The 19,893-nt window shown below is 57.3% G+C and overlaps 1 protein-coding gene across 1 annotated transcript; it reads left to right on the forward strand.

The window, feature by feature from the left end:
- Window positions 1–457: 457 nt before the first annotated feature.
- WNT10A (Wnt family member 10A) lies at window positions 458–12,708 on the forward strand. The gene is made up of 4 exons (XM_026490264.4): window positions 458–570; window positions 1,606–1,868; window positions 8,731–9,110; window positions 11,513–12,708. The coding sequence occupies exons 1-4, from the start codon at window positions 458–460 to the stop codon at window positions 12,008–12,010; spliced, it is 1,254 nt and encodes a 417-aa protein (XP_026346049.1). The 3' UTR covers window positions 12,011–12,708.
- Window positions 12,709–19,893: the final 7,185 nt, after the last annotated feature.

Genomic DNA, 19,893 nt, shown 5'->3' on the forward strand with positions numbered 1-19,893 from the left:
CTGGGCGGTGGGGCCGGGCACAGACAGCGCCGCCCCCCCACACCGCCCCCCCACACCGCCCGCCTCGCACGCCCTCGGAAGCGCAGGCTCGCGGCGCTGCTCTGGGGGGCTCCCTGGCACCCCAGCCTCTCGTCCCCAGCCCGCAGCACCTCCGGGCCCCCCCTACCCTCGAGAGGCACCAGGAGTTGTCGCAGGGGGGCCTCGGGAAATTCCCTGGACCCCTGTGCCAGGAGGTGCCCGGTGCGCCCGCCCGCCCCCCCACCCCGAGGGCGGTGCCCGGGGGCGCTGCCCCATGGAGCGGGGAGGCGGGCGCCGTCTGCTCCCGGAGCCGTGACCCGAGTCGGAGCTGTGTGTCGCAGCCGCCCCGACCCCCGCGGATCATGCGCCGTCGCCCCTGGCTCGCCGGTCCCGCCGGGCTGTGAGCCCCCCACTCCTGGCCCGTGACGGCCCGCGCGCCATGGGCAGCACCCACCCTTGCCCCTGGCTGCGGCTCCGACCTCGGCCCCAGCCGCGGCCCGCGCTCTGCGCGCTCCTGTTCTTCCTACTGCTGCTGGCTGCCTCCGTGCCCAGGTGAGCCCTCACCTTATGCCCCGCCCTCCTGGAGAGCTGGGACCCCCAGCCACAGGGGCCTCTGGCGCTCCTGCTGGGGCAGGGGACCCTGGAAGGAGGGAGGGACAGTGTCGCAGGAAAGTGCTGGTACCCAATGAAAGACACTGCCCTCATAGGAGGGGGCTGAACTGGTGACAGAATCTGGGCAGTCCAGGGAGATAAGGCAGTGCCCAGGAAAGTGAAGGCTACTAGAAGAGGAGGTGTGTGTATGTGTGTGGGGGAAACAAGTGCCAACCTGGAGTCCATGCCAGGCGGGGGGAATGCACCCCCCCCCCAGGAGAAAGCTCAAACTGCCTTGCTTCACATTAGAGATCACTCCCAGGCAGGGGCGGGTGGGGGGGGGAGCTGGCAGGGAGTAGATCAGGTGGGGTCACTGAGACTGCGGCTGGAAGGGTTCTCAGTGCGTGTGTGTGATTTTGTGAACCCTGCAAGTTATGTTGTAAACAGCAGTCTGTGTGTGCACATGTGTGTGAACTGAGAGCTCACGGATCAATATACATTATACGTTAACACGCGTACATGTACATGCTTGTGAGTGTCTGTGTGTCTGTGTGTGTAACTATGTCTGAAGTGTGTATGTGTGTAAGTGTTCCTGGGTCTGTGTGGCCCCCTCAATGTGTGCAGAAGTGTGTCTGTGCGAATGTGACCGTCTGAAACAGGCGTTGGGAGTAGTCTCCTGGGGAACGCTATGTATGTGAACATCTATGCTCAGCATGTACCTATGAAATACTTGTGCGCAGGCATTTTGGATGCGTGTGCATTTACACATTAGCTTGTGTGGGTGTGCATCTGGACAGGTGGTGTTGGAGGAAGCGATGATGAGAGGACCGAGGACAGGAGAATGCTCTAGGACTCTACCTACAGGCCCAACTTTTAGAAGCAGAGGTTGGAACAGAGGGATTATGGCTCTTGGGACAGAGTGTAAATTGCCAAGCGGGGCCTTCCCAGCTCTCCGAAACACTCACCCACACCCACCCCCACCCCCGCTGCCTGCAGGTCTGCACCCAACGACATTCTGGGCCTCCGCCTGCCCCCGGAGCCCGTGCTCAATGCCAACACGGTGTGCCTGACGTTGCCGGGCCTGAGCAGGAGGCAGATGGAGGTGTGTGTGCGCCACCCTGATGTGGCTGCCTCAGCCATCCAGGGCATCCAGATCGCCATCCACGAGTGCCAGCACCAGTTCCGGGACCAGCGCTGGAACTGCTCTAGTCTGGAGACCCGCAACAAGATCCCCTACGAGAGTCCCATCTTCAGCAGAGGTAGCTGCCCCCCTCACCCTTGCCCTTCTGCGCACCCCAAAAGCCAACCATCCTCTACCTACGCCCTCAAACTGGCAACCCCCCCTGCCCCAGATGCCCATCTACCAGCCATACTGCTCCTTTCTGGTTTTGGCCAGTCCATGGGGGCCAGACAAATGGGGCAGACATGTCTCCAGCCTGGGCTGTGCGGGCTGAGGGTAGTAGGTTCCATGCCTGAGAATTGACTCCTGGCTTATCCTGCCTTGTCACTGACACTGTCTATCTCAGGCCCAGGAAATATCCACATCTGTCACCTTCCTCAGTTGACCCTCAACCTAGTTAACAGCATTTAGGATGGAGAGTCTGGGATAAGGTGCCCAGAGTCAGCATGAAGGACTTTTGCCAAACGGTGTAGGTGAGGGAAGCCCAGGCAGGTAAATTGTGCGTTTGCAGGAGCTCTTCCCGGCAGGGTACACCACCAGCCTCTGTGTCATTCCCGCCGCCCCCGAAAACCTTCTCTGAATCAGAGGCCCTGGGTGTGTGTGCAGGCCTCCTGCCCGGCAGGCCTGACAGCTCTGCCAATCCCTCTTCCCCTCACAGCCCAGAGAAGCCGCAGCCCACTCCCTGTCCTCCCTCTGGGACTTCTGGGTGACCCAGGGCCCACCCTGACAACCCCTAGAGGAGCTTGGGCTGGCGATGGCAGGAGGTGTTGTCACTCGTTTCTGTTCACACCCACCCCTGCCCTGGTATGGTAGGCCTTGACTCAGGTCTTTTGGGGAAGATGGGCGTTATCTGTTTTTCCTCTCAGCTGCTCGAGTGGGACAGTGTGGGGACCTGGCTCCTTGCGACTTGTCCAATTCTCAGTTGACAGTGGAGGAAGAGGGGTACCCCTATACCCTATGCCCTGGGGGCCCAGAGGCTTCTGGAAGAGTCAGACTCTAAGGTACTCGAATATCAGAAAGAAGTCGGCCAGCTTGGGACTTTCCCTTTTCACCAGGACCCCTCCTTGCATCCCCAGGGGCCCCCAAGTCAGGGACCATCGCAGCCTCCCCCAGCCCAGCCCCAGGCCGCCCGCCCCGCCCCCGCGCGCCCTACCCCCTCCCTCCCCCGCGCGCCCCGGGCGCTGTTTCTACCCGGCCAAGCCCAGCCCGACGCGTGTGGCGGCATGCAGCCGCGAACTAATCCCCGCGGGCCGCGGCAGACGGCTCCCGGCCCGAACCGCGCGGCTCTCCAAGGGGCGCCCCCCTCCGCCCCTGCCCCGCGCTCCCGCCCCGCCCCATCCGCCCCGCCCGCCCCGCCGCACCCGAGCCCCGCCGGCCGGCAGACGGCGGCTGCTGGGGACCCCGGCCGGGCGCCTCGCCCCGCCCGGGCCGCCCGCGCTCGCCCACGCCACGGGACGGGCCTATGCCTCTCTCCTGCCGCGGCTGGGCCAGGCCGGAGCCCGCTGCCGCCGCGAGCCCGCTCCCCCTCCGGCTTTCTAGGTGACCCGTGCGCTCCCCGACGCCCTGTGTGCCCTCCAGCGCTCGGGCCCCCGCGGTGAGGGCGCCGGAGCCCTGCTTTGGGTTCTGCTCGCGGCGAGGGGGGGGCGGTTGGACAGGCGCTGAGGTTCTCACCCCCGCCGCTTCAGGTGAGGCAAGGCAAGGCAAGCTCTTCGTCCCTCTTCCCGGCCACGGTGTCCCCTCTTCCCCTCTGCGCCTCCTGTCCCCTCTAGATAGAGTGAACCCACGCGTCCTGATTACTTCGCCCGCGTGAGGCCCGTGTGGCCCGGTGGAGGACGTGGGGTCTTTGAAGCTCAGGGGTGAGCTCGGAGCGGTGGAAGCGCGCGGGGTTGGCCCGGCGCCAGGAGCTCCCGGGTTCACCTGCAGTTTAATAAGCGGGAGGTGAGCTGGGGGGACGAGTGGGGGGGGGGGAGGTTAGTGGTGGAAGGGGGAGACTTGCCGGGGCTAGCCAGGGCGGGGCGGTGCCCAGCGCGGGGAAGGGGCGGGACAGCGGCTCCGGGGCTCTGGCAGGGGGGGCTGGGCTCCTTCCTTTGGCCTTGGAACACTGTCCTACCTATGTGGCTTCTGCTCCCGCATTGCGACACCCCATTTTCTACGTCTCCCTCCTCGGAGGGGACTCTGGGCTTCTAGAAGAAATTGCCACTTTCTCCCTCCACGGCCACCGTTACAACCCTTCCCCCACTCCATATCTGGGTTCACCCTTCACCCTCCTGTGGGATTATCCCCCCCCCCCCCCCGCCCCGCCAGTCACCTCAAGGACTAGCTAAATCTGAATTCTACGGGGCTACTCTTGGTGGCAGCCAGTCCCTGGACTGGGTCCTTCCCCCAGTCTCCCTTCTTTTCAAGTTGTGAATTGTCTCATGTGGGGTCACTTGACCCATTTCACCTAAGTGGAATACAGGGTGCTGACCCCTCTTCCAACTCAGACTGCCAGTGGGGCTCTCTTAAAGGTGCATTCTGCCATGTCCAAAATTCAGAGACTGCTGGGAGGAGGTGGTCCCTGGGGCCTTCCACCTTAATGCTGTTACTGCCATCTGATTGTTCTGGCATGTCCCCTGAAATGGGTTGGGTGAAGGGATGGGGTTCCAGTGTAGGAGGGATGGATGCTTGAACACCTGGAGCAGACAAACTTGGGAAGGCAGGGCATATGATAGGGCTTTACTTGGCCCAGGAGAGGGCATGACAGGGTGCTGGAACCTGGGTGGGTAGGGGACAGGGAGAGAGGCCTCTCTGGGGCTAGAATAAAAAAAAAAAAGCTGTGGGAAGGTCCCCAACCCAGGGGCAGCTCCAACCTCAGGGCCAGGGCACTGATATCCCCAGCCTTTTGTTCTGTGGACCCAGACAATTGGTGTCTGCTGGGCAGCACATCTAGAGGGGAGCCCCTCCTGGTGAGGACTAGAGCACCCAACCATGGATGCAGGGGCAACAGAGTGGACGGGGATATGGGGCCTGGGAGAGGCCAGTGGAGGCAAGTGTAGGAGATTCAAGCAGCAGGTCCTAGGAGCGCCCACACAGGTTAGTACAGCCCTCTCCCAAGGCCCTGACCCATCTGGAATGGATGGAAAGAAGGGGCACAAGGCCCTGCAGCCCAGCCAGGCTCTCAGCCCAGTGGAAGGCCACAGTTTAAGAGTCTAGCCTCTGTTCTCCAAGGCCCTGGCTCTTTCTTCTCCCACCTCTCTTTTACGGTTATCCTTGGGGAGCCTCCAGGTTTGGGGTGAGTGGTGGCATGCAGATAGGAAGACAGAGGCTCAGGCCATCATATCCCAGGATCGCCTAAATTTCCGTTATCCTAATAGCCCCCAATAAATTAGCTAATACATATTAAGTACTTGCTGTTTGTCTGGCACTGTTTTAAAGCATTTTATCTGTACTTTAAGATCCCTAAACAATCCCCATGCAATGGGTCCTATTAGTATCCTCATTCTGCACATGAAGCAATGAGAGGTTGGGTAACTTGGAATTAGTCACACAGCTTCTAAGGGAGCTACAGAGCCAGGACTCAGATGCAGGCCAGCTGACTTTAGAGATTGCCCTCAACCCCCTGCCATACTGCCTGCCTAAGCTACCAGGCCACCATGATCTCCCACTGTGTGTCCAGAGGTGAGTGGTACAATGGAGGAGTAGTCCAAGAAATGAAACTGACATGTATACACACACACAGAGACACACACCTACCTTTGTTTGTGCAAACGTGTAACCACATTCAATGTCACCCCTAAGCGTTCCCATGCGCACACAACTCACTCTCTCACTCGCTCTCTCTCTCTCTCTCTCTCTCTCAGCCCAGGCACGGGAGCATGCACAGATTATCTGCATGGAGGGGATTGTTACCAGATCTCCCCCCTTCCCTCCCTCTTGGACTCAAGTAGGCGGGGCTCAAGCTTCTCTGACCCCTCCTGGTTCCCACTGGCTCCTGAATCCTCTCTCCTCCATGCTCCCCTGCCCTCCAAACCTCCTCCCCCAGCCCCATCCTGGCCATTGGCTGCGGCCTGGAGCAGCAGCTGACTCCACTTAGATGCTGGCAGTCCCTGTCCCAGATCAAAGGCAGGACAGCTAATTGTGCGTCTTAACAAGCCCCCCCCCCTCCATGCTCCAGGCAGCCCAGCTGGCCATGGCCCCACCCCTCTCCCCCACCAGCTGGCCAGATGGCACAGTGCCTGTGTCTGCCCCAGACAGTTGGGGCCAGGACCGAAACTGGGGCCCTGAATGGGAGCTGGGGGCAGACCCAGGAGGCTGGGCTTCTCTGAATCCTGGATGCTTGGAGCACAGGGTGGTCACACAAGCCCTGCCTGGCTGCCCCTACACGTGGCCGTGACAGCTGCCAGAGGCCATGGCATGGTGTCCTTAGCTGCCTGGGGTAGGTAGGGGTGTTTTCTGTAGATTGTGAACTACATTTTTCCAGACTCCTCTGGGCCTGCCTCTGAATGTAACAAAGCCTGGAAGATGCTGAGTGGACCAGCACATCCCCCTAGACCAGCCTCTTGCTCTTTCTTGGTGGCAAGCGTAGATAGGGCCATAGAAACTGGGGCCAGAGCTACCTGGGTTTCTTACACAGGAGCATGTCTTCCCTAGAGCCAAATGTCCTTTAGCAGAAAGTTACCAGGCCTGGGAACTGAGAGAGCTGGGGCTGGGGCTGCTACATAACCCCTGTGATCTTGGGCATCTCCCTCTTGCACTGTGTGTGTGTGTGTGTGTGTGTGTGTGTGTGTGTGTGTGTGTGTTGGAGGGGGGATAATTTCTGAGGCCTGGGCTGTTTCTGGAGGTCAGAATATTGCCATTTGTCCTAGCAGTGGGCTGATGAGCCCCCTAGCAATAGGGGAAGCGCTGAGAGTTCCACAGCTAAAAGGCAGGGAAAATGCAGGGTGCACTCCCTAGGGACTTGGGTCTGCCCTCCTTTCCCTTGGGCCCCACTTCCCATGTCAGTGTCTATTTCTCTGCAGCTCTCACCAATTCCCAACATCCTCTTAAAAGGCTTCAGCCCAATCCCCATCCCCTCCTGTCTGCTCGTAGCTGGGCTCCTTGCAGAAAAGGTCCTGAGATGCCACAAGCTGGAGAGAGAAGATAGACAGGGACGGCCTGCTTCTCAGGCTTCTGGTGGCCCATGTGATTTATTCTAAAGTGGGTCATGAGCTGCTGGGCTCTGTCCGTAATTGGGGGAAACAAAAACTAATGGCCTGAAACTGCAGCTGTAGTGAGTGGAATGAGACAATATGAAGAACTTCTCAATAGAAGCTAATGTTTGTGCGGTACTTACTATGAGTAAGGTACTCTTCGAAGTACTTGCAGTTTACTAATTAATTCAATTCTTGGGACAACAATGAAGCAGATAATAACAATCTTGTTTTACAGATGAGAAAACTGAGGCATAGAGGTCAAGTCACTTGGCCAAGGTCATGTAGCTATTAACAGTAAGTGGAAGAGCTAAGATTTGAACCCAGACAATTGGGCTCCAGAGTTCATACTTTGAACTATACACATCTTGCCTTTTTTTTGGGGGGGTGGCTAGGTAAGGATGGAGGACAGGACCCTGTAATGCAGAGGGTGAGCTTGGGGGGGGGGGGCTGCAGGATTGGGCTAGGGTCTCTGTCAAGTCCTGGTTGGCTCTCTGAGGTCTATGGGAACTCCCAGAGCATGTCCTTCCAGGCTTTGACACTAGGGTGGAAGGACCCAGAGTGTTTTGCTCTGAATCTCTGGTCTCCTGCAAGCCTTCAGTCTCCTGCTAGGGTCTGGGCTTCCCCCAACAGGTGCCTATGGCACAGCTGAGTTCTCCTCCTCATGTGGAGGCTGCGATTGCTCCTGGCTTCTTCTCCCACTGCCCACACTCTCGGTTTCAGAGGCGGGTCAGAGACATGTACCAGAAAATGCCGCTAGCTGGTCCCTTCTCAGATGCAGAATAAGCCAGAAGCCTCTTGTGGGTCCAGGAGCCGGAGCCTCCTCTGGGAATAGACATCCCCCTGCCAAGGAGGCCCAGACTTATCAGGGCCTTCTCAGAGGATGGCTCAGGCTGGAAACTCAGAGGAGAAAAGTAGTGTAGACAAGTCCTGGGCCCCTGAGGGTGGTTCATCAGGGTCTTTGTGCCCGCCAAACATCTCAAGGAAGGCATCTGCCTTAGCTCACCCTTCCCACTCAACTTTCAACACTACTACAGGGCACTGAGCTGATTTCCAGAATTCCTCAAGCCACCCCTTCTGCTGACCTAGACCCAATGCTGGCTGGATGGCTGGGCGGTGCCCTTTTCTGAGCAGATTTTCTGGGATGCCTGTGGACAGGGAAGGGGAAAACTCTGCTGGCTCTTTTCTCTGCCTCTTGAACCTGGCCATCAGGGAGTGTTCTGTAGTGGGTGCCAAAGGGGGTGGCACCGGGCAGGCAACCTTGGGGCTGGGAGCTTTAGGAGGACTCCATCTCCTCTTACTTACCCTTCTGCCCATTAGCATCCTCTGAGGCCTGGAAGTCCATCACAAGTGATTTATTTTTTTAGATTAAATTTTGCCTTCTTTCTGCAGGCTTATTTTTAAATTGCAAATATCACATGAGAGGTAATAGATTAAGTCCCTGATCTTAAAAAGAATGTTTACCAGATACTTTCTGTCCAACAGGAGAGAAGTAGACACAAATTCTGAGCTTGCTAAGGGTGATGTTAATGAAACAGGGAATGAAGTGCAAAGCGAAAAGAGGGCTCTGGGGGAGACCTCCCCCACTCCACCCTGCACCCGGAACTTCGGGGGTGATTTCTGCCCTTCTTTGAGTCTGTGTCCTTGTACCAGACCTTCCCCCAACACTGGGCCTTGGTTTCTCCTTCGTATGTTAAGAAGGTTGGGCAGGGAGGGCGGAGGGATGAGACGTGGAAGCCCCCCAGAGCCTGTTCCCCGGATCTCCACCCTCAGGTTTTCGAGAGAGCGCCTTCGCCTACGCCATCGCCGCCGCCGGGGTCGTGCACGCTGTGTCCAATGCTTGCGCCCTGGGCAAACTGAGGGCATGCGGCTGCGACGCCTCCCGGCGTGGGGACGAGGAGGCCTTCCGTCGGAAGCTGCATCGCCTGCAGCTCGACGCGCTGCAGCGCGGGAAGGGCCTGAGCCACGGGGTCCCGGAACACCCGGCCCTGCCCCCTGCCAGCCCGGGCCTGCAGGACTCCTGGGAGTGGGGCGGCTGTAGCCCCGACGTGGGCTTCGGGGAGCGCTTCTCTAAGGACTTTCTGGACTCGCGGGAGCCCCACAGAGACATCCACGCGCGCATGAGGCTCCACAACAACCGAGTTGGGAGGCAGGTGAGAGCCCCACCCGCCTGGGCCTGCTCCAAATCCCTCTGCCTCGGGCTCCTCCCCTCCCCCACCCCAGGCCTACCTCTCCTCTGGGGCCCACGCCATTCCCCCTAGCTCAGCAACTTTCTCATTGCCCCTGCCTAATCCAGTTGTCAAACATGCATTGGATACCTACTGTGTGCCAGGCACTGGACTGGGCCGGGGATGCAGGGATGAAACCGACCCTGTCCTGCATCAGCTCCCACTCTGCTGAGCAGCCTGCTCCTCTCACTATTCTGCAGTGAGCAGTGGAGGAGGGGCCGCGGGGCTGCAGTCAAGGCCTCAGCGGCCTTGGCCCTGCTCTGCCACTCTGTCGCCTCCTCTATAAAGCAAGAAGGTTCAACTGGATCACCCCATCCCCGAGTCCTGCGCCCCTGGCCAGCTCTAATGGTCCATGATTCTGTGCTATCTTATGCTGGGACCCTCTACCTCCTTTCCCAGACTTTTCTGTGCAGAATGAGGGTTCCTGCAAGGGCAGGTTCCTGGGGGCCACCACGGCCCTGTGCGGTGATTGCATGGTTGCCTTTCTCCTTTTTCTCCCTAACCTTGACTGTGCATACTACCTCAAAGGTCATTCATTAAAAAAAAGAAAAAGAAAAAAAGAAGAAGAAGATGAAGGAGAAGGAAGAGGAGAAGGAGAAGGAAAGGAGTAATCGCCTGCATTTACTGAGTCCTTTCTACGTGTCAGGCCCTGACTGGAGAGCCTATTTAATCCTTACAACTAGCTATGAGGGTAGTAGTATTAGCCTCAGGTTCAGATATGGAAACTGAGGTACGGGGAGATGGAGAAGCTTGCTCGAGGTGGTGTCACTGGTGAGGAAGTGGTAGAGGCCGGCTTCATAGGCAGCTTCATAGCCCGGCCGCTGAGCGCTGAGCCTGTGCTCCTTCACTCCGCAGCCTTGTCTGCACCCCCCTTTCCTGGCTGTTCAGCCCTTGTCCCTTCTCTCAGCTCTGCCCGGCCTGCCTTCAGGCCTTGTTTCTGCCTTCCCCTCGCTCTGACTGGCACCTGCTCCTCCTCATTCCCCTTTCTCCTGGCCTCTCGACCCAGGCGGGCCACCCTCTCCTTCCGCAGAGGCTCGGAGCTGATTCAGCTCTTCCTGTCCTGACTGAGAGGTGAAGTAAACTGAGGCATAGCCACCCTCCGGTCACATCCAGCTCCCACCCAGCCCTGCCCTGTTCCTGCAGCTCTTTTCCCAAGCTTCCATACTATCCCAGCCCGTAGCAACAGTGCCGCCTCCTCCTTGTTAAACTGGTTAGTTAATGACTGCTGCCTGTGGGAAGCAAATGTTCTGGAGCTGTTGGCCAGGGGGGGCCTTGGGCTGGTTCCTCCGTGGTGCTGACACCACAGGCTGCACCTACAAGCCGAGGAGTCCTTTAAGACTCAGAGGGCAGGGTCTCTCTCTCTTGTGGCCCTAACCGCCCAGATTAGAGGGCCCCAGATCATTGCTCTCCGGGTCTGAGCGTGTTCTGGGATGGAGTTGGGGAAAGGAAGGTGTGGCCAACTCCTTCTGGTGTCTCTAGTGAGGATAATGTCAAGGGATCCTTTGGGAGGAGATTCTAGAGCAGGTTGAGAGCTGGGCAGGGGGTGGGTAGGTTGTGTTCTGTAACTACCTCACTCAGAGGCTTGGGGACTTCTCGCTTTCATTGCGCAGGGGGTCTGGTTCCCTGGGACTGTTCCCATTCCGTATTCAGGTAGAGCCTTTGGCCCCTGTTGGTGCTCACTATTCCCTTAGAGGAACCGTGGCATTCAGCATTGGGCAGAATAAGCCCCGGCCAGTATAATGGGGAAAAGAGGAGTCTCCCTAGTTTCTGTCCCCTCCTTAGGCTCCCTGCAAAGGGCTGCAGGGCCCAGAGGAGGAAAGGGGCTTTCTCAGACTCCCCACAGCAGCCCCCACTCACGCCTGGATCCAGGCCAGAGGCTTTGGGGATGGGATATAGTGGGGCCAGCACCCCCCTCCTCCTGGCCCCCACCTGAGGGTGGAAGGAGAGGGAATTTCCCTGAGGATCTGGGATCCCCCCTCAGGAAGCAAGAGCCCTCCAGCCCCAAGGGCCCCCTGCAGCTGCTGGGAAAGGAGAGGAGGGGAGGAAGGAGGGAATTCCCCCAGGACCTGGCCTGGTGGGAGGCGGATGGGAGAGCAGCAGAAGAGCAGGCAGAGTTCTTCTCCGGACTGCGTGGCTCAGGAGCCGCGCGCCCCCCGCCCCAGCTCTCCACCCCCAGCCCCCGCCCCGCCCCGCTTCGGGCTTGAGTTTCTGTTCGATGGGAGTCGGTTTCACAAGTCTCGGAGATTCTCGAAGGCCAGTGTCTGCGCTGGGAGGAGGGCCGCGGGGCTGGCCGCGGGCGTCACCCCTCGCCGTGCCTCCCTCTGCAGGCGGTGATGGAGAACATGCGGCGGAAATGCAAGTGCCACGGCACGTCAGGCAGCTGCCAGCTCAAGACGTGCTGGCAGGTGACGCCGGAGTTCCGCGCCGTGGGGGCGCTGCTGCGCAGCCGCTTCCACCGCGCCACGCTCATCCGGCCGCACAACCGCAACGGCGGCCAGCTGGAGCCCGGCCCCGCGGGGGCCCCCTCGCCGGCCCCGGGTGTCCCGGGGCCGCGGCGCCGCGCCAGCCCCGCCGACCTGGTCTACTTCGAGAAGTCGCCCGACTTCTGCGAGCGCGAGCCGCGCCTGGACTCGGCGGGCACCGTGGGCCGCCTGTGCAACAAGAGCAGCTCGGGCCCCGACGGCTGCGGCAGCATGTGCTGCGGCCGCGGCCACAACATCCTGCGCCAGACGCGCAGCGAGCGCTGCCACTGCCGCTTCCACTGGTGCTGCTTCGTCGTCTGCGAGGAGTGCCGCATCACCGAGTGGGTCAGCGTCTGCAAGTGAGAGCCAGGCTCCCCTCCCGGAGCCCGGCCCTCGGCCGCTTGCCAGCTTGGCCCGGCGAGCGTCGCCTAGGCTCCTGGGAGAGGAGTTGGGACCATCTGATCGCATAGGAGCCTCCCGGCTCTGAGGGTCACATCTGCAATCAGGGGACAGCCCCGTCCTGCCTGGACACCACTCCTCACTTCTGTGGCCTCCAAGGACCTATATGCCTCCCAGCTCCTTGCCCCAGGCTCAGTCAAGCTCAGCTGGGCTGGGGATTGCCCCACACCTAAGGGCGTGGGTGAGGGCGAGTGTCAGCCAGGCAGTCTCTGGGCCTGTCCCCTTTCCTGCCTTCACCTCTTCCCCTGGGAGAGAGAATGAATGGAAGCCTATGGGCAGGGGGACTATGATTAGAAAAGAAGAAATGGACATGATTGTGCTGAAGTGATTCTATAGAGGCCTCAGATGCCCTCCCCGCAGGGCCTCTGCCCCTCATCACTCATTTAACAAATATTTATTTTGCACTCTTTGTGGTCTGGCACTCTGCAGGGGACGAAGGGTGCTGGGGACACAGACGTGAATAAGAGAGTCACAGCACCTGCCCTCTTGGAGTTTACATGCTGGTTGGGGGAGATGGACAATAAATAAGAAAATACACAGACCAGGTCATCTCAGACAATGTTCTGTGCCATAAAGAAAATACAGCTCGGTGCTGGGTGTAGAGTGATTTCTGGGGAGTGGGGCCCCTTATTTTTTGTTTGCATTTAAAACACTTTTTGAGTACAGTTGATACATAATGTTACATTAGTTGCAGGTGTACAACATAGTGATTGGACAAGTCTATACATTATGGTCTGCTCACCACAAGGGTAGCTATCATCTATCACCATAGGAGGCCATTACAATACCAGTAACTCTATTCCCTATGTTGTGCCTTGTATTCCTGTGACTAATTCATTCTATAACTGAAAGCCTGTGTCTCCCACTCCCCTGCACCCATCTTGTCCATCCCCCACCCACCTCCCCTCCGGCAAACACCAGCTCATTCTCTGTATTTATAGTTTCAATTCTGCTTTTTGTTTGTTTATTCGTTTGTTTTGTTTTTTTTAGATTCTACATATGAGTGAACTCCTATGGTATTTGTCTTTCCCAAGTCTGACTTATTTCACTTCGTGTACTACCCTCAAGGTCCATCCATGTGGTTGCAAATGGCAAGATCTCACCCTTTGTTATGGCTGCATAATATTCCATTGTGTACATGTATATGTGTATGTATGTATATACACACACGGCCCACATCTTTTTATCCATTCATTGATTGATAGACACATTGGTCTGGGAAGGCCTCTCTGAGTTGTGTTACTCATGCTGAGACCGGTACAATGGGGACAGCCATGCACAGACTGAGGGTTGGGGCTTTCCAGGCAGAGACCATGCAAATGCAATAGCTCAGTGGTGAGAAAGATGTCTTCAGGAGAAGCAGCAAAGAGGACAGTATGATTGGAGTGAAGAATCAAAGGGCAGGTTAGCAGGAGAGGAGCTCAGAGGGCAGGCAAGAGTCATATCACATGTGCCTCTGGCCAATGTAGGAAGTTGGGGTTTTTAAGAGGAATGAGAAAATTCAGAAAGTCTTAAGCAGTTGAGTGTCATGGTCTGATTTCCACATGGATTGCTGTACAGGGAACTGAATGAAGAGGGGACGAATTGACAGCAGGGGGTCAGTTAGGAAACTACAGCCCTCTTCCAAACCAGACACGGGGCCTGACTGGATGGAGGCCGTGGGGATGTTGACAAGAGGCTGGATCAGGAGCTCTTGATGCCAGAGCTCTAGCTGTCCACCTTGTGCCTGAGCCTTCTGCCACAAGCCAGGACGAGTGGAGGTGCCCAGCAGCACCCTTCGGCAGAGACAGGCACTCTGAGAGGAGTAATCCTGGGCAAGACCCAGCTCAACCCAGCCAGCCCAGCGCCCCAGGGAGCAGGTGGGGCCAGGAGGTGCGGCCAGGAGGAGGGTGGCGGGGGAGGGCCAGGAGACTCACTGTCTGGATTCTGGTCTCTCTGAGTCCATGCAGGGCAGGTGGGGTATGTAGGTAAGGCCAGAGGTGGAGCAACATCCTTCCTATGCCTCTTGTGCCCCCAGATCCCCAGCTCAGGGTGCCCTTTGGCCGGTGGGCAAGCCTCTTTCTCTCTACCCCCATAGGACACTGCTGAGCTGGGAGTCTGGGTCCAGTGCTGCACTCTCCTTGGCTCTCAGATAGGATGTTTTTCTGAAATAGACCCTCAAGGAGGGTGGTAGAGACGGAGGTCGGGTCAGGATCTCAGAGAAAGGACCCTTCACCTACTTCATCCAGACCTCCTGTTGCTCACAGTTGAGGATCCTGCTGCCTACCTTAGTTTACCCAGAATGGCATCCTTCTCGATGAACCAGATGTGGATGAAGTCTGGTTCCTTTTTCCAATTACCAGCCTACACAAATCCCCATATTTCCCTAGCTCTCTGGGTATGAGAAGGAAAGGAGGCTCTCATGATGATGTATCCCTGTAAGCCCACCAGTTGGAAGATGTGCCCTCACTAGCTTGCCTTCAGCTTCCTTCCCTCCAACTGCCTGCATCCCAGCAGCTCCTGGACATGCCTAAGACAGCAGGACCGTCCACGTACTCAGCTCTGCTGCTTCTGTGGAGGGCAGGATTTCTCTCCCCAACCCCCAAAAGACAGCCCCATAGGCAGGCGGGTGAGAGTCCCCCGGGGAGGAGGGGTAAGCGGGAGCAGCCAGACACACCTGCCTCATTCCTTTCCTCTTGTTCACCCAGGAGAGGGCTGTGGGGGCTGGGTTCCCCGCCCCCTTGCTCCCTCCCATCCCAGGAAGGAGGAGAGAAGAGGTGTGTGTTTGAGGGGGGGGGAGAAATGAAGGCCTAGGGGGGCACTCCCACCCCAGCAGTGTCCACTACAGCATTATCTTCAGTGTCACCCTCCTGTGCCTTCCAGGCAGAAGAAGGACAGAGCTGGGGGAGGAGAGACTGAAGAGGAGAGATATAGGCTCAGGGTTGGGATAAGGAGGTAGGAGTCGGAATACTGCGGAGCATGCTGCCTCCAGAGGGAGGGGTGGGTGGTGGGGTGGGGCAGGGGCTGGACACCACGTTGTAGGGGAGGGACATGTTCCAGTCAAGTCCTGGTGAGCTGATATATGCTGGCCTGACCTATGAAGGAAGAGAGGGAGAGTTGGGAAAGGAACAAACTAGGTGTTGCCTGCTTCACATCCTCTCTCTGGGCTGGGAGCTGACTAGAGTCTGAGGATCAAAGCTGGACCCCACAACTGAAAAGGGGAATGTGGGATTTGGCAAGGGCCCTAAGGGGACATGTGGAGGTGATGAAGGGCAGGAAAATAGGGCCCAGGGGGCACCGGGGGCTTAGGCATGCTGGCTGAAGGGCGCAGCAGAAATCAATGTGCTGATTGGAAATAGGGGGTGGCGGAGGTAGATGGGAGGAAGAACTTGCCAAGTTGCTTGAGGAGGACCAGGGTTGCAATTTGGAAATAAGAACATGGTGAACCATAGATCAGAGGGGGAGGGAACAGTTCTGGTCCTCAATACCTCTCGCCTTGATGGACCCTGGGTCACCTCCTTGCAGGAGGAAAAAACAGTATGATCCTGGATGGCCCCAATGGGGGGGGGGGGAGAGAACGAACAGAGAGCAACAGAGAGCGAGGGTGGTGGACACATCAGCAGGCAGTGGTAGGGTTAAGGGTCCGGGAGAGGCAGCACGACTGAGGTGGGGGTCAGAACCCAAGCATCCTGCTTGTCAGTCACCCAAGATCGAAGGGCTGAAAAAAGAGGAGGGAATCAAAGGTAGGGGCCCTGGCAGCTGGAAGAGGACCCTGGTGAGTGAGAAGCAAGGTCAGCGGCATCCAGGCCCTCCTCTTCCCAAACTAACGCGCCCCCAGCTAGCCCCCGGCAGGGGGCCTTCCACGCTGGAGTTTGTCCAGGCCCTTGTCGCAGGCCCCCTCCTCCCCACCCCCCCCCCTTCTCATGTGGTTGCCGGCAGCTGCCTGCGGTCGCCCCAACCCCTGCGCTCAAGGCACGGGGACTTTCCAACAGGGGAAAAAATGACTTAATGAGAGTGGGAGCCGGGGGCGGGAGGGACAGGTCCCTGTAATCACCGCTCCACTGTGGGGCCTGCGCGCCTCCGGGGCCCTTCCCGGCTTCCTGCTGCCAGCGCCCCCCTTAGGCTCTGCTGGGGGAGGGGGCGGGCTGGGGACAGGGGGATCCCTTTCCAGGTTCCAGGCTATCTGGGTCCTCCTGCCGCCTTTGCCCTCTAGGCTTGCTGTGCGTGGAAGCTGGAACTCCCCATGATCCCTCTCTGGACTTTGTCCTTGAAGTTGCGCGGGGGTGGAGGGTGGGCGGCAGTCTCTCTTAGGAGCCAGGGTCCTCTGCTGGTGGATTAGAGGGGTGAAGGATCAAGAGGAGTGCCCTGTGCCACTTTGCGGCTGCGCACTTCGAAACGCCCCCGGTTACTGCGGCAACCAGGGCAGTCGAGGTGTGTCCGCGGGGCTGGGAGGCGCCCACTCCCCCTTTTTTCGCCGCCCTCCGGGCCAGGCCGGGCCGCTGCGGTGCGCGGGGGTGGGGGTGTGCCGTTACCATGGCAAGGGTGCGCTAGGAGGGCACATTCTTCCCCAGGGTGGGAGCGCCCTGGGGATACGAGAAGGGGGGTGACGGGGGCGGCAGAAAGGGGAGCGGGGGATGGTGGTGGAGGGAGGGTCAGAACGAGGGAGGAGTCTCGGACAAGATGAACCAGGGCTCCTTGGCGTTGGGGTGGGGAGTTTGGAATCTGCCCCCCTCCTCCTAGCTCTCTGGAGACGTCCCACACCTCCCCCCCTCCCCGCACACTCGCTAGGGTTCAAGCCCCTCAATCCCCAGTTTCCGGGGTGGGGATCCCCGACTGCCGACTCGGAGGTCTTTCGCTTCCTCTGAGGCCAGGCTCTCCGAGCTTAGTGTCTGTCCCTTTCCCCCCAAGCGGAGCTGCAGCCCAGACTGCGACCCGAAGCCCTGCAATTAAGCCCCTCGCCCGCCCCTGCGCCGCCCGCCGGCTCTCTGCCAGACAGGGCCTGCACCGTCAATTACAGCCGCGCGCAGCAGCTGATTACTCCGGAGTCAGGGAAGCGGCAGGGGTGGGGACAGCAGGCAGGCCAAGGGGGCGGGGTCCCTAGGGTTGTCCCTAGCCCGGGATCCTTAATTGGAACTTCGGACTGCCGCCTTCTAGCCCAACTCTTCTCCGCTCCAGACAATGTGGGGAGGACGGGTCTACTCGGTGCTCGGTTTTGCTGTGCCTCAGTTGCTCTCTTCTTGAATGCACACCGCACCCAGGGCAGAAAGAGCGCAGGGAGGTTGTGTGTGGTGTGGTGTGGGGTGTGTGTGTGTGTGTGTGTGTGTGTGTGTGTGTGTGTGTGTTGGAACGTCTGGATTCGAGGGCTGGGTACTCAAGAAGCTCAAAGCCCTCAAGGCCGGCTCTCTTTCCCGCCGCAGACAGTCGCGTGGGTCTCCCCTGGCCCGGAGCCCCACCCAGTTGACCTGGCTCTGTCTTGCTGAGCCAGCCCCAGGGTTGCTGCCTGCCCCTACCTCACTTTTGTGGGAATCAGAAAACGGAGCCCCCTCTGGGCAGGAGGCTCCCCCCCGCCTTCTGCCCCACAAGGAAGGCAATCTGAGGCCCTGCCGAGCAGCGATGGGGTATTCTGCCATCACCCTTGCCTCTGAATCCCATTTTCGCTCTTCCCCTGCCTGCGGGCCTGCAGGGGCTGGGTAGCGCTTGCGTCTCCCGCGGTCCAGCTGCCCACATCTGGCCGGCAGCTGGGACCCGCCCACTGTAAACTGCTGTGGCCCCAGCGCCCTCTGTTGGTGAGGATCGGCGGTGCACCAGCTTTCGAGCCTGTACGTCCCGCAGCAGCCGCGGCTAAGGCCGCAGCCGCCGGCGGCCTCGGGTCTCGCTTCGTTTCCGTGGGTTTCGGAGTCCACTCCTTCCGCGCGCCTTGTCCTGAGGCACATCCTGACTCTTTCGGTCCTTTGCTTTCCGCCGGCCGTGGCTTCGATGACCTTTCCTCGGTGCCTGTGTACTTAAAACCTTGTTCGGTGACCCAGCTTCCCCCATCTTCTCTAGTCGTCCGTGCTTGGTGGGCAAGTTCTGCGGCGCGATCTCTCTGCGCCCAATGTGAAAGTCCGCAAATAGGAACATGATTACATAAATCATCGTCCATCTGCTCAATGGAATTCTTCGCAGCGTCCTTAAAAATGAGGTGGTTGAAGCATATTTAGTGACTGAGAACGTGTTTGCTCTGTATGGGGGTGGGAGTGTGCAAGATACAAAATAACATAGGGCAGGATCCCTTCTTTAGTGCAACAAAAATTTATAGACGTGATTTGCATTTTAAAAGTCTAAAATAAGCAGCAAATTGCTAACGGAAATTATTTTGGGATGATGGGATTATAGGTGGTTTAAAATTTGTTCTCTTTTTTATCTACATTTTTCATTAGTTTATAATGAGCATGTATTATTTGGGCACAATAATAATTCCATATCCAGAATATTTTTGGCCCAAAATGTGAGCATTGAATTGTATCATTGGAATATACTAAATTTAAGAAAGAACCCTTCTAAAACTAGGAATTCTGGAGACCGGGCCTCCTGACAAGAGCTAATATGACTATGTCATTGGGATTTTCTTCTCCAAGTAGTGATGATTTGTAGTGAAAGCAGGTTTCCAACCTCTGAATCCCAAGGCCCAGGGAAGCCAAGAAGTTGTTAGAAATCCATATGCACGTTCAGTATTCTCATGATAAATAACCAATTTACATTCCATTGTACTGCATATGTAAACAGATTTTGCTATGATTGACAACATGGACAAAATTTGTAAGTCTAAGACATTTATCTCAGTCTTGTCCTCTGCCATCTCTTGGCAACACTGCACCTCATCAACTGTCCTCTCCTTAGGAATACTCCATCCACCATTTGGTGCACTGGCTGATCCTCCTGTCACTCTCCAACGTCTCAGGGACTTCATCCATTCTTGCCTTTTTCTTTTTATTTGATGTAACAGAAAAATTACAATATACAAAGAGCTTTCCCCTTCCTCGAACCACTTGAGAGTAAGTTGTCTACACGATGCCCCATCGCTCCTTGTACTTGAGGGTAAATTTCTTTAAAAAAAGGACATTCTCCTACATAACAATACAATGCTCCAGATTAGGAAATTAACATCGATACATTCATACCATCTAACGCCCAGACCTTACTGGACTTTCATTCCCTGGCCTAATGATTAAAGGATCCAGTCCAGAATTATTCATTACATTTGGTTATCCTGTCTTTCCAGTGTCCTTCAGTCTGACACAGTGCCAAGGCTTTGTTTACTTTCATGACCAGGACAACTGAAAAGACTACAGACTGATTATATTGCAGAATGTCCTTCAATTGGAGTTTATCTGTTGTTTCCTCATGGTTCAATTTGGGCTATGCATCTTTGGCAACATTATTATAGATGTGGGTGTTTTACTTGTTGCATCATTATTTATTTTGATGCTCAAAAATTTCCCAGATTTGGCCAGCTGCCAAGCTGGTTTCTATCACCATGATTCTTTGAGCACTTCCTTATTTTCTGGCACAAGATGTACGGGGCTCATCTTGTACTTTCTCTGTTCCAGCCCTGCAACCAGCCATTTCTCTGAAGGCACCTTTGTTCTTTTAATGGAGAATGAGATTTAGAAATCAAGATCTGGGTGCTGGGTGTGTGCATTGTTCTTGGGGTGTCACTGCTTTTGGGCCTCTCAATGGACAGTGCTAGGAAATATATGTATAATTATATACACACATTCCTATCTATCGATTGATCGATCAATCAATCTCTCAATCTCCCTATGTAG

Source organism: Ursus arctos, unplaced genomic scaffold (assembly GCF_023065955.2).
Source record: "Ursus arctos isolate Adak ecotype North America unplaced genomic scaffold, UrsArc2.0 scaffold_1, whole genome shotgun sequence".
Classification (NCBI taxonomy): Eukaryota; Metazoa; Chordata; class Mammalia; order Carnivora; family Ursidae; genus Ursus; species Ursus arctos.

What these genes read in the sequence shown, in the direction of transcription:
- WNT10A (XM_026490264.4), top strand. Translation starts at nt 458, where the DNA reads ATGGGCAGCACCCACCCTTGCCCCTGGCTGCGGCTCCGACCTCGGCCC. An exon ending in GAGTCCCATCTTCAGCAGAG is followed by an intron (nt 1,869 to 8,730) that starts GTAGCTGCCCCC and finishes CTCCACCCTCAG; the next exon opens with GTTTTCGAGAGAGCGCCTTC. An exon ending in ACAACCGAGTTGGGAGGCAG is followed by an intron (nt 9,111 to 11,512) that starts GTGAGAGCCCCA and finishes CTCCCTCTGCAG; the next exon opens with GCGGTGATGGAGAACATGCG.